The sequence below is a fragment of the Myxocyprinus asiaticus genome, chromosome 31, assembly GCF_019703515.2.
Source record: "Myxocyprinus asiaticus isolate MX2 ecotype Aquarium Trade chromosome 31, UBuf_Myxa_2, whole genome shotgun sequence".
Taxonomy (NCBI): Eukaryota; Metazoa; Chordata; class Actinopteri; order Cypriniformes; family Catostomidae; genus Myxocyprinus; species Myxocyprinus asiaticus.
This window is the reverse complement of record NC_059374.1, coordinates 4,889,760-4,904,140: the sequence shown is the minus strand read 5'-3', so window position 1 is coordinate 4,904,140 and position 14,381 is coordinate 4,889,760. Positions and strand designations below refer to the sequence as shown.

The 14,381-nt window shown below is 38.5% G+C and overlaps 1 protein-coding gene across 2 annotated transcripts in view; it reads right to left on the bottom strand.

Annotated features, from left to right (window-relative positions):
- The window catches only part of mre11a (MRE11 homolog A, double strand break repair nuclease), a 93,048-nt gene extending 78,709 nt beyond the window's left edge, over positions 1–14,339 (bottom strand). Inside the window, exons 1-6 of one of the 2 annotated variants that reach the window (XM_051665653.1) lie at positions 14,276–14,339; positions 13,889–13,929; positions 13,468–13,600; positions 12,434–12,594; positions 10,371–10,458; positions 7,662–7,803 (exon numbers count right to left, since the gene is read on the bottom strand). In XM_051665653.1, coding sequence (XP_051521613.1) covers positions 7,662–7,803; positions 10,371–10,458; positions 12,434–12,594; positions 13,468–13,600; positions 13,889–13,911 — 547 coding nt within the window. In that variant the 5' untranslated portion in view covers positions 13,912–13,929; positions 14,276–14,339. Of the gene's footprint in view, positions 1–7,661; positions 7,804–10,370; positions 10,459–12,433; positions 12,595–13,467; positions 13,601–13,888 lie in introns of both variants that reach the window. The other variant, XM_051665654.1, reaches the window with a different exon arrangement.
- Positions 14,340–14,381: the final 42 nt, after the last annotated feature.

Sequence of the window (14,381 nt, the reverse complement as noted above, 5' to 3'; positions counted from 1 at the left end):
TCATCTGTACAAACAATAGTATGCAAGTATAAACACCATGGGACCACGCAGCCATCATACTGCTCAGGAAGGTGACACATTCTGTCTCCTAGAGATGAACATAGATTGGTGCAAAAAGTGCAAATCAATCCCAGAACAACAGCAAAAGGACCTTGTGAAGATGCTGGAGGAAACAAGTAGACAAGTATCTATATCCACAGTAAAACGAGTCCTATATCGACATAACCTGAAAGGCTGCTCAGCAAGGAAGAAGCCACTGCTCCAGTGCACATGGGGACAAAGATCTTTCTTTTTGGATAAAAGTCCTCTGGTCTGATGAAACAAAAATGTTTGGCCATAATGACCATCGTTATGTTTGGAGGAAAAAGGGTGAGGCTTGCAGGCTGAAGAACACCATCCCAACCGTGAAGCATTGGGGTGGCAGCATTATGTTGTGGGGGTGCTTTGCTTCAGGAAGGACTGGTGCACTTCACAAAATAGATGGCATCATGAGGAAGGAAAATTATGTGGCTATACTGAAGCAACGTCTAAAGACGTCAGCCAGGAAGTTAAAGCTCGGTCACAATGGGTCTTCCAAATGGACAATGACCCCAAGCATACCTCCAAAGTTGTGGCAAAATGGCTTAAGGACAATAAAGTCAAGGTATTGGAGTGGCCATCACAAAGCCCTGACCTCAATCCGATAGAAAATTTGTGGGCAGAACTGAAAAAGCATGTGCGAGCAAGGAGGCCTACAAACCTGACTCGGTTACACCAGTTCAGTCTGGAGGAATGGGCCAAAATTCCAGCAACGTATTGTGAGAAGCTTGTGGAAGGCTACCCAGAACATTTGACCCAAGTTAAACAATTTAAAGGCAATGCTACCAAATACTAACAAAGTGTATGTAAACGTCTGACCCACTGGGAATGTGATGAAATAATTAAAAGCTGAAATAAATCACTCTCCTATTATTTTGACATTTCACATTCTTAAAATAAACTAGTGATCCTAACTGACCTGAGACAGGGAATGTTTTCTAAGATTAAATGTCAGGAATTGTGAAAAACTGAGTTTAAATTTAAAGTTTAAAGTTGTATGTAAACTTCTGACTTCAACTTTATACTTTACAACTTAGGTTGTCTGGTCCACACCTTCAAACTGCAGAATTGAGACAGTGTCTTAGAGCAGTGGTTCTCAACTGGTAGGTGGCAACCAAAATATGTGTTGCAGGTTTGTGCCGATAAGAGTCTCTGGGAGCAGGGAAAAAACAATGCTAAATGTAAATAATAAAATATACCTAACCATATAATGACACCTAATGTGGATAGCAAGATAAACTAGATTGTTAAAGTTTGTCAAGACAAACTTTGTTGTTGGCTTGACAAAGCCTTGGCTGAAAGTTTAAAATAGTTTTAAAAGGTTATACAGACATTACAGTAAGACCAACTTGCTAGATAGTCAGACATATCATCAAACAGACAGAACACTAAGGGAAAACTAAGTCCTATCAGTTAGAAAAGTCATAGCAAACTGAAGGCCTTCACACACCAGAGGCGACACAATAATAAAACAAATGGTCAAATCGTGACAAATGGTCTATTCACATTAAAAGCGAGGCGAGTGATCGCTGTTAACACATTCACGCCTTTAGAATAGGTGGAACAATTCTACAAGCAATTTTACCTCGGTAAGGTGGGAGGCGAAAAGCACCTTTCAGCTGGTCTGCCCTTCGCCCGTCACAAATTTGAAGAACTATCTGACAAGTTTGAAAAACAACCATGAAATCGCAATACTAAAGCCAAGCAAGAAAAGTTCTCTAGAAAGCTGATCAAATAAACTAAATAGCTTTCTCTACAAAATGGAGTTTTCAACAAGAAAGAAAACATTCAAGATACTTTCACAAACTATTGCAATTCACCAGCTGGACAAATTGACTGAAAGTATTATCATGTATACACAGTCTGAGGGTTGATTAAAATTGTATTAATAAAAAAAAAAATCTAGTTAAAATTAATAATATTAACGGTTCAAACACATTATCAATTGGAACAGTATCCCTAGTATTTTTACACAAATTCACTTGGTAATATGCTAATATGCTAAAATTTTCCAATTCAGCCAAATGTCATGTTAACAATTTTACATATTGTTGGATCTACAGTATGCAGTATACGGTAATTCTAATGAATTTCCATGTTGGATTTTAAGGATGTTTTTGCATCCTTTTTTTACAATAAACAATTCTGATACGTAGTAGCAGCATGATGTCCAATATAAAATCTGATTTGAGAACCACTGTCATATCCTGTGCAAGATAGAGTTAACATGAGTATGTGTAAAAACACACCTTCAACCAATCCTTTACTTATTTCTCTCTGTCTTTCCTTCCTCTTTTGTTTCCCAACCCTAACACCTAGAGTAATATGCTAGACTAGAGCTCATTTCTCAGCACAATATGTCCTTAAACCAGCTTAACCCATCTGATAGAGAATGACAGGGCAAAAGTTCCTCTCTCTCTCTCTCTCTCTCTCTCATTATATACCTCTGTGAGACTTGTACAGGACCGCCACCACTGGATTACAGGGAATGATGTGGGTTCTATCTTGCACTAAGAAACCACTTATGAAAACCAAAGAAATTCCTCACCATCTCATACCTCTCTGCTCCTTCCATCATGCAACATTTTCCTTTTTGCGCTTTACTATTTTTGCTTTTATACAGAAGTCACTGTGAATGTGAGCATTCACAAGGAGCATTATGAAAAGGTGACAGTCTCGAAACATATATACACCCACAGGCATTCAGTAATGTCATGTAAGTTTTAAAAAAAAAAAAAGTACACTATAGAGATGAACCTTAAGAGGCAAGTGGTACACTCTTGTGTTTGCTCATTTAATGCTCATTTACAATTTCTTAGATAAAAAATAACCAGAACATCTTGACATTTTCAAAAGATGTCCATTAAGGAAGTCTGATTGGTTTATGATGTATGGGATCTCTTCTTTTTTAGCTTAATAGCTGTGATGTTATCTCATTGCTTTAGCAGGTGATGAACTGTATAAACTAAACTTGTGACATCATCACATAAATGTATCCCTTATACACTAAAAGTCAAAAGTTTGGACAAATTTGACTGATTTTATGTTTCTTATCAACTTAAATACCTTTTGAACTAATGCTTGTATAAATGCTTGACATTTCAGACATATACATTGTGCCTAACTAAATTGCATGTATTTATTTCAAATGGGTCATGTTAATAAAATTTTCCTTGATATACTGACATAAGAGATCATTGTACTATAAAAACATACTGTAAATTTCAGAACTCGAAACTTAACCTCCAATGCAATAAAAACATTTATTGAAACCAAGCTGCAAAAACGCCTCGTTCTCTACTTCCGCGACTTCCCTACGTCACTAGGGGGTAATTCATTCATGACCGCCAGCAACAACATCAATGCCTACTTTTACATCATCGCACCCTTGGCCCCACCCACTTGTGCTCAGCTGGTAAACAAGGAGAGAGCAGGGCAGACAGGCCTAGTGTAACCTACTAACTATTCTTGAACACCAAAGGGGACCCATCTGGACTATTTTGAATTATTTTTGTACATAAGCATGCACTTTGACCGTTGTCATGTATCTCGCACCACTTTTAAGAGATACGGTGTCAAGTTACAACTCTGAAAAGGAGACCCCATTCCATTTCATTCAGCTGCTCAGTGTCTTGCCATTTTGAGCACAAACACATCCTGGACTCGTTCTTGCACCCATCTGTGCTATTTTTATTGGATTATGTAAACATGCATTAGATATACGTCTTTGACTGTTTTGATACGTTTCTGGCAATGTGCGCAATAGTGCAGGATGATACAGTGTGTGTGTCATGTGGATATGTCTTCAGCGTATTTCAGTGTCGATTGTATATTTAAGATTCAAATAAGGCTGTATTCGAGGGACTGCACGATGTTAGCCAATCATAACAGTAGGTGTTTACATTGAAGTTTAAAGGGGACACTGAGGCCAAAACCAAGCATTTCAGACAGAGGGCCAGAGACAGGGTGGAAAATGATCATATATTACTAAATTATGTTTTGGTGCAAAAAACTTTACTACCATTATCAGTGGACTTCAGGGAAGATAATACAATTATAATTGTATAATTATAATAAACAAAATAAAAAAAATAAATAAACTTTGAAGAAGCTAAAATGACATGTTCAGATTTAACACATTTGTAAGTCACTAGATAATTCCCTTACTTACATCTATGTAACAATAGACCCTTTCACACATGCAACCAGGTAAATTACAGGAAAATCGTTGGGTTGCCTTTACTAGTAAAATGTGCCATGTGCTATTCACACATGCAACGTCATTCCATCTTTTTTCCATTATGATAGTACAACAGCCAGCAGCCATATCACCTTGCAGCTCAAGACCGGTTGCCCACTGAAGCTAAGCAGGGTTGAGCCTGGTCAGTACCTGGATGGGAGACCTCCTGGGGAAAACGAAGGTTGCTGCTGGAAGAGGTATTAGGGAGGCCAGCAGGGGGTGCTCACCCTGCACTCTGTGTAGGTCCTAATGCCCCAGTATAGTGACAGAGACACTATACTGTAAAAAGGCACTGCCCTTTGGATGAGATGTTAAACCGAGGTCCTGACTCTCTGTGGTCATTAAAAATCCTACAGCACTTCTTGTAAAGAGTAGGGGTGTAACCCTGGTGTCCTGGCTAAATTCCCCCCATTGGCCCTTCTCAATCATGGCCCCCTAATAATCCCCAGCCACTAATTGGCTCTATAACTCTACTCTCTCCTCTCCACCAGTAACTGGTGTGCGGTGAGCATACTGGCGCACTATGGCTGCCATCGCATCATCCAGGTGGATGCTGCACACTTGTGGTGGTTGAGGAGAGTCCCCTGTTCACTGTGTAAGGAGCTTTGAGTGTAGTGTCAGAAAAGTGCTATATAAATGTAATGTTCATTCATTAAGGGAAATTGCCAGAGCAAAATTTTCCAGTATTTTTAAAAGGGTCGTATTCACACATGACCTCTAACCTGAAGATTGCAGTACATTTTCTGGAAAAGGCTGTATGTGTGAAAGGGGCTACTGTCAGATGACAATAACATCCAGTGTTTCAGGAAGTGTAAAATATCGGTCATAAGACACAGCATTTTGACAGCCTATAAGATGGGGAAATCTGTGGAAATAAATGAACAACAAATGTGTCTAAAATTGCTTTTGTGCTGTGTGAAAAGTATAGCACTGGTTTGTGATGTCCGTAAAAGTTATTTTGCAGCTAGATTGGCTGTAGACGTGCTGCTCACGATAAGAACATAGTGAAAATAACACTCTGTCAGTATTTTGATGGTCGAGAAAAACATTAGTTATAGTTCTATAATGATTCTATTACGATAACATCCCCTAACAGGTACCACAAATCTAGTTGAACAAACTCAAGAGGTACAGAATTGTTTTCAAGTTGATAAAAAAACCAAATTAAATCAGGCTTAATTGGTACCATGATGCTGCTCATCAAATTTCTGTTAGCTCAGGCTTTGTACTTGAGTTTAAAATGATATCACAAGTGCGTGCACATGAATGAATGACGTTTGCAGGGAACAGCAAATCGCGTGAAATATGAAGAGAGAGAGAGATTGAGAGAGATATCACGAATCGCTTTTCGCAAAAGAGTAAGTGGGATTTCACTCTCTGCTAAAGACCGATCATCATGAAATCCTGAAGAATTTAAGAGTGTTTACGTTGATGAGCCAAAACATTATGACCATCTGCCTAATATGCTGCTGTTCCTCCATGTGCCACCAAAACAGTGCTGACCTGCCGAGGTATGGACTCTACAAGACCCCTGAAGTTGTCCTGTGGTATCTGGCACCAAGACATTAGCAGCAGATCCTTCAAGTACTGTAAGTTGCGAGGTGGAGCCGCTGTGGATCGGACTTGTTGGTACAGCACATCCCATAGATGCTCAATCGGATTGAGATCTGGGGAATCTGGAGGCCAGGGCAACACCTTGAACTCTTCATCATGTTCCTCAAATCATTCTCAAACAATGTGCGCAGTGTGGCAGGGCGCATTATCCTGCTGAAAGAGGCCACTGCCATCAGGAAATACCAATGCCATGAGGGTGTGTTCCTGGTCTGAAACAATGTTTAGGTAGGTGGTACATGTCAAATTGCGGACCCAGGGTTTCCCAGCAGAACATTGCCCAGAGAATCACACTCCCTCCACCGGCTTGTCGTCTTCCCACATTGCATCCTGGTGCCATCACTTCCCCTGGTAAATGGTGTACACTTACACTGCCGTCCACATCCGACTCATCTTCTACTGCTCCAAGGTCCAGTTCAGACGCTCACGTGCCCATTGTAGGTGTTTTCGACGGTGGACAGGGGTCACTCTGCCCGGTCTGCGGCTGCGCAGCCCCGTACGCAGCAGGGTGCTATGCACTGTGTGTTATGACACATTTCTCCCGTAACCATAATTAATACATTTTGTGACTTGTGCCACAGTAGACCTTCTGTCAGTTCAGATCAGACGGGATAGCTTTGTTGCCCTCGCGCATCGATGAGCCTTGAGCGCCCAACACCTCGTTGCCGGTTTGTCCCTTCTCAGACCACTGTCGGTAGGTACTCACCACTGCTGACCAGGAGCACCCCACAAGCCTTGCTATTTCAGAGATGCTCTGACCCAGTCATCTGGCCATAACAATTTGGCCCTTGTCAAAGTCGCTCAGGTCTTTACTCCTGCCCATTTCTCCTGCATTTAACACGATGACTACGAGAACTGATTGTTCACTTACCATCTAATCTACCCAGACCTTGCTTCATCTCTGAGTGGTCATAATGTTTTGGCTCATTAGTGTACACTGCACAAGAGATCACCATGAAATCCTCAATTATGGAGAAATTAAAGACATTTACACAGCAAGAAAAAACACTGTGGCTGTTGCGAGAGCTCAAGAGGACTGTTGGAAACTAGCTGTTTTATATATGGTATATTATATTTCGTTTATATTTTCATAGATATTTTAAATTTTATGGCTAGAGTACATAAATGAAAAACAAATATAGTATATTTATATTAAAAGTCTCCATCTACCGAAAATCTATATTAAAATAATTTATCATAAAGAGTCAGTTTTGTGGATTTCTAATATATTTTTTTTTCTGTTAAGAGAGATAGATGGGCTATCATACGCCCTTATAAACAATACCTTAACTTTTTAAGACACAAGAGTAGTTTAAAGGGACCATTATATTTATGTTAAGTTTCTTTGAAAATGTGTGTGTGTACAGTATGTATGTACTGTATGTATCTGGTATCACTTATATTGAATATCCATAGGGGAATGTTATTATGTTTTTATTGTTGTAGTCTAACGATTCCTTGGTAACCATTGTACTACAAGTGTGCTGAGATTACTTCTTTAATAAATCAGTGCAAAAACTGATCAGACATGAACCAAAGAAAGACTTGGTTAAGAAATGAATTGCAAATATTATGTTGGGGAAGATTTGTGTGTTTTTGAGGTTTATGTTGCACTTTATTTGCAAATATGCAATGTCAGGTCACAACTTTTTTCTGTGTCTGTTACACTTATATTTGTATAAAACGAATAGATGATTCACTAAAGCCGTACTGCTGAACGTTACAAACTCACCAATGCCGTAGAGTGCAATGTTGGTTTTTCCTTTTTGAAGAAGAACTGGACTGACCTCCAGTTTTTCCACCGAACGACTGTGGCCAAAATGATTGACCAGACCAGCACAGCTCAACAGGTCTATAGCGCAGAGACCGTCCGCCTGAAACACACATATATGAAGCCAAACACGAGAGAATGAAAACCACACATACAAACCATCAGAATAAGAGAAACTTCCATGACATAAAGAACACAAACTTCAAAACACAAAACACAACTCATCTGAAACTACTGAACACATAAAGAATACATCAATTCAAACTTGCTTCAGCCGAACAGCTCAAGTTCAGTGTGAGTCACTATATATGTCTTAATGTATATTGCTTTAGCCTAGTTTGTACTCTATGCCCTTGACAGTGTTTATACAGCTACAGTATAAAATAGTATATAACAGCTACTTCATACAAGTATATACAATTCAAGCACTTTCCAGAACTATCAAATCAATGACCTTAAACTAGAGGTCTGCTACCATGGGGCTTCAGGCCAATTTTTCCAAGTATAACTTTAAACTGTTATGAATGTTGCTTATTATTCTTACATGAAATACAGCATATTGCAACAAATTTTATTTCATGGAGAAGAAATTCTAAAGAGAATGAGCGATTTCGGTTTTGGGTCTTGTTCTGTCTTAAAATTTGTTGGTACCAGTTGGGTTGGGTCACACGGTCTTGGGTACGGGCCGGGTTCGAGCTTCTACCTCAAACCTTTAAATATTATCAGATACAAAATATTACTTTAAATGCAAAAACAATACTGAATGTTTTAAAATGGCCACCAAAAATCAAAAACCAGGCTTTATTTGAAGCTCAGAATAGATGTGTACAATGGAAGCACCTAAACCAGAGCTATTAGAGGACAAAAAAAATGAATGGAAGGAACGGCAAGATTTCAGTCATGTACCCACACATAGAGGTTTTGGGGGATCTTAAAGGAATAGTTCACCCAAAAATGAAAATTTTCTCATCATTTACTCACCCTTTTGCCATCCCAGATATAACTTACTTTCTTCTGTGAAGCACAAACAAAGATTTTTAAAAGAATATTTCAGCTCTGTAGGTCCATTCAATGTTAGCAAATGGCGACCAACATTTTGAAGCTCCAAAAAGCACATAAAAGTTGCAAAATGGTAATCTGCAAGACTCCCGTTGTTTAATCCATGTCTTCTGAAATGATCCAATCGGTTTTGGGTGAGAATGGCCCAAAGTATAACTCCTTTTTCACTGCACATCTTGACATCAGTAGTCTCCTTAGTGATTATGATTTCAAACTTGATTATACTTCCTGGCACCATCTATCATATATGCATATACGTCATGCACTAGGTAGTGTAATCGAGCTTGAAATCATGATTGTAACTACAGACTGCAATGGCAAAATGTACAGTGAAAAGGGAGTTTCATTTTGGTCTGTTCTCACCCAAAACCAACTGGATCGCTTCAGAAGACATGGATTAAACCACTGGAGTCTTATGGATTAATTTTATGATGCCTATATGTACTTTTGGGGGCTTCAAAATTTTGGTCACCATTCACCTGTGTTGTACTGACCTACAGACCTGAGATATTCTTCTAAAAATCTTCATTTGAGTTCTGCAGAAGAAAGAAAGTCATACAAATCTGGGATGGCATGAGGGTGAGTAAATGATGAGAATTTTCATTTTTGGGGGAACTTTTCCTTTAACTTCCTCAGCTGACAAAATTCCTTCAAATATTTGATTATGCATTATGTAATGTATCCTTGGAAAGACAGATGAAAACCGCAGCTCGACTATGCAAAAACCCGATGGAAGTTCGATTCTAAATGTGAATGTAAACGTGCTATAAAAGCAGGTCCAGCTTTCAAAAATCCAATTCACTTAATTCCTGCTTGATTTCAAACTGACACAACTTTTTCAACACACTCAAAATGAACCTTACAAACACTCTGTTAGAGCTTTCAATAGAATCTAAGCAGCATAAAGGTACTTAAATGCAATGAGAAATCAAACATCGCTTTATTCTCTGTTACAACATTTAATACCATTGCATTATAAAGACATAATGCCTCAATTTCAAAAAGAACAAATTAAGCTTTTTTAAGACTTTAAGACCTGCAGGATCCCTTACTCAAACACAAATACCGGACTGCTTTAAAACCAAAAGTTGGATCTTTTGTTATATTCATATCAAAGTGTGCTCGATTGATAAACTTTAAATTGATAATGAAAATGGATTGATAAATATGCCCCTGATGTATACTGGACAAAGTAGCCATTTTGGAGAGAATATTGTGACCATTCAGGATTTGATATTTCTTTCTTTTACAAAGTACTACTGCTGCCAACTTGGAAATTTACAAAAGTATTCCAGAAAACGCTCATTGCTTATTTCATAGCCATAAAAAACATATTAGTTAGTCTGATTTGGATGAAAAAAATCAAATTGCTATTATCTTGAAAAATATTGCAATCTAAACTATGACTTTATTAACATTTAAAAAACAAAGCAAAAGAAATGACCCCACCCCACCAACACATTTTTCATTGACTCCCCTCTTCTCTAGATATCGACAGCACCCATTGAAAACCCATATCGGTCAACCACTTCCCTGAAAAAACTATACAGATTCATTTGTTTGTAAAAGCAGGTTTGTTAAGTCAACTGATGAACTGAGGTCTTCTCTTACCCCAGTGGGGTCGTCATGGTTACCATGTACACTGAAGACAGGGATGGAAATGTTGAGATTCTCGTCCAGGTAGTTAACCCACGGAAACCTGACGTAATGGACAGAGAGGACAAAATGTGTCTATCTGTAATTGAACATGTTTTGACCTTTGTACCTTTGTACATTAATAAGGTGAAGAGAGAAAACAAGTGTCAAGGCTTATGTAAGGAATGTTTCTGCAATGTTTCAAACTGCAGTTAAAAGCTACTTATAACTTAAAGTAGTTTAGAAATCCACAGTCAAGCTACTCTTTTAAAAAAATTAGTTAGCTACACTATAAGCTACTAACAAAAAGTAGCTAACTACATTGAATCTATTTAAAAAAGAAAATAATTTTAGATAAATAACAATCAGATGACTATTTAACTATCATGTGATATTATTAATTTCTGCAAACAGTTCTGATTGCAGAAATGTATAATATCACCTGACAGTTATACATTTGATGTCAGAAGTTTACATACACCTTAGCCAAATACATTTAAACTCAGTTTTTCACAATTCCTGACATTTAATCGTAGAAAACATTCCCTGTCTCAGGTCAGTTAGGATCACTACTTTATTTTAAGAATGTGAAATGTCAGAATAATAGTAGAGAGAATTATTTATTTCAGCTTTTATTTATTTCATCACATTCCCAGCGGGTCAGAAGTTTACATGCACTTTGTTAGTATTTGGTAGCATTGCCTTAAAATTTTATAACTTGGGTCAAATGTTTTGGGTAGACTTCCACAAGCTTCTCACAATAAGTTGCTGGAATTCTGGCCCATTCCTCCAGACAGAACTGGTGTAACTGAGTCAGGTTTGTAGGCCTCCTTGCTCGCACATGCTTTTTCAGTTCTGCCCACAAATCAGATTGAGGTCAGGACTTTGTGATTGCCACTCCAATACCCTGACTTTGTTGTCCTTAAGCCATTTTGCCACAACTTTGGAGGTATGCTTGGGGTCATTGTCCATTTGGAAGACCCATTTGTGACCGAGCTTTAACTTCTGGCTGATGTCTTGAAATGTTGCTTCAATATAGCCACATAATTTTCCTTCATCATGATGCCATCTATTTTGTGAAGAGCACCAGTCCCCCCCCCACCCCGTTTTAGTAATCTCTGATCATGTTCATTCAAGATTTTTTTCCGACCACATTTCTTCCGCGAAGCTGACGGTTCACCACTATCCTTCCAGGTTTTTAAACTGTTCAACATTTTTACACATTTATGTTTGGTGCTAAACTGCTTGAACTAATTTCATTCTTTGTGCACGTCATGTTTAGAACAACACATTAGGTTTATTGTGCATTTGTCACAGGCCCCTTTTTTATCTATCCTATTTTATTTATTTATTTTTACATCATAACTGTTACTGGTTAACGTTCTTAACCGAACAGTTGTTATATTAGATCACAGGCTAATGCACGTCGTGAAATATGCTAATTTTTTCTCTCTTGTAGATTTGGCTTACCTGTTAATAATTTTCAACTACGTCCTGACTGTTTTAATATGTTAAGTAACTTATGGTGAATTGCGTTTAGAACAGGTTATTAGAGTTGCTTTATTGGTCCTGCATTATTCTAATTGTTTTCAATAAATATGCCTATGCTAATGAATGCTAATGTTGATTCAGTGAATGCATGTCATATTCTATATTTAATGTACAATGATCATTAAGCAAGGCAAGCACGTCGCATTTAAATGCCCCTTTTCAGCGGAATTTTGTGTCAGATTTGGCTGTTGTTGGAACAGAATAAGTATTTTAAATGGGTCACATAAACGCACAATGACTTTTACTGTTTTCTGAGGGTTTCGTACTTTTTAGACTCCAAAATTACATTTAAACTTCAGTGAGATGAGTCATTCCACACATTCTTAGACACTACAGCGTTTCTCGTTGGAAAATGTAGCTCGTTACTGGAAAAGCAACACAATTGTGAATAGCTGAGCTACTGTCACGCTACAGAAAAATGAAGTTAAATTAATAGCGTCGCAACATTTCGTTAACTACTCCCAAACACTGTGTTTCTGATGCCTTACTTGCTTTGGCTGAAATTGACAGCCTGATCACTGAGGATCTCAAAGACGATTGGTCGGTCACCCATGCAGTACTTCCTCATCACCTCTATGCAGCAGTGCATGGTCTTGCGGGATGGTTTGTTGTCATGAAACAAATCCCCACCCAGCAAAACAAAGTCAACCTGAGAGAGAAATAAGCACTGTAAGAATTAGTATTCAAAGAGGTGAACTAAGGCAATACACTTGTGTTTATGCACTGCTATCTAAGGTTTGCCAAATTAACACATGAGACAAAAATCTAATGTCTTCCTCAGGTGCCTATGGATCTGGCAAGCTGTTCTATCCGTTCTTACCTAAGTTGTCCTCTAAGTAGCGAAAACTCTTATTCCACAAATACTGTCGACAGAGCTTTACTTGTATTGAACCCGGAATATTCCTTTAAAGGTGCACTCAGCGATTCCTGAGAAACAATGTTGATATTCGAACTCAACTGCCAAAACAAACACACCCCTCCCTTCAGTGCTCCTTTGGAAGCTCCGCCCCCCAAATTCATGCACGCAAATTATTCCTTTTACCTCTCAGAGGTCTCTCCACCGCTGAAAAGCCTCGCCGATGTTGACGCGGCTCCTAGCCCTCGACTTATCATAATCCTTCTTTTTTAGTTTGTATTCATCTGACCTTTTTCTCTTGGTCTGTTTCTCAGCCATTTGTCCTCCTTGGAGTGTAGAAAGTTCGCACCAGCCAGATTTGCCGTCGCTCTTCTAATGAATTTCCCTCTCATTCTGCCCCCACCCCCCATTCTGTGCACGCGCAAGAACCCCCTGTTGCTGAGTGGTTGGAGTAGTGTTGTGTGTATCGGTCTGATCCACTTTGTTTTTGTCCCATTTACAGAGCCAGGGCTGTGTACAAATACTAGAATTTTTTCAGCCTACCCACAGAACGGACAGCTAGCAGACTGTGAGGAGATATTTGTAGAATTTGACAATAATTGTATTGGATTAGAATTACTGAGTGCACCTTTAAGTACTGTTATGTGCATGGTCATTCATTCCCACCTCATTCTGCACGGCTTGTTTCATTATCTCGTCAAACGTCACAAACGTGTCATTGCCCCTGATGGCATCTTTCTCCAGGTAACCCAGATGAATGTCAGTGGCAATGAGGATCTTGAAGGTATCCTCATCATCGCTAGAAAAACAGACCATTAAAAACATTTAAGATGTTTGAAAAGAGAGTGTTTATCACTGTTTATAGCAACTACATTAAAACTAAATTGCTACAAGCTTTTAGCACTGAATAAATAAGAAATTGTATTATCAGAAATCATCAGACAGTTTGTTTACCCTTGATTTGTTACAGGCCATCTCAGGTGAACAACAACAGTAGCAATACTTATAGTCACTTGGCTTTAAGTTAAGACACGTTATTGATTTAATAAATCTAAGCATAAATAAAAAAGTGAGCTGAGTTACTCACATGGTGTTTCCAGCTGATGTCATATTGAGAGACTGCAGGCACTTAGGGCATCAACCGAAGATGATGGTGATGAAGATCAAGAAAACACCAGAGAGACCAATATGTGTTGATGTGTAATATCTAGAGATTTAACTGCTATACGTAGTACGTGCTCGCAAAGAGAAAACTATAAGTTGTATGAGACATATGTGTTCTGCATGTCAAAGTCACAACACTTGAGTTGAAGATAATTCATACACATAAAAGGATTTGATCATAAAAACCTGTACGCAATAAACATTATTAGTTAAGAATGCTGTTGTAACGTATTTCAGAGGGCTATGAAAGTTCCCACTCTCTATATTTGGTAATTAATAAATTAAAGATACGAAAACACACTTATTTTACCTAACAGGATTGGACGTTCACGTGCACAAGCTCCCTCCGACCACGGAAGCTGTGAAATGCGTATGTTCCCGGGAATTGTTTTGAGTCTTGGGAAATGTAGTTTTTA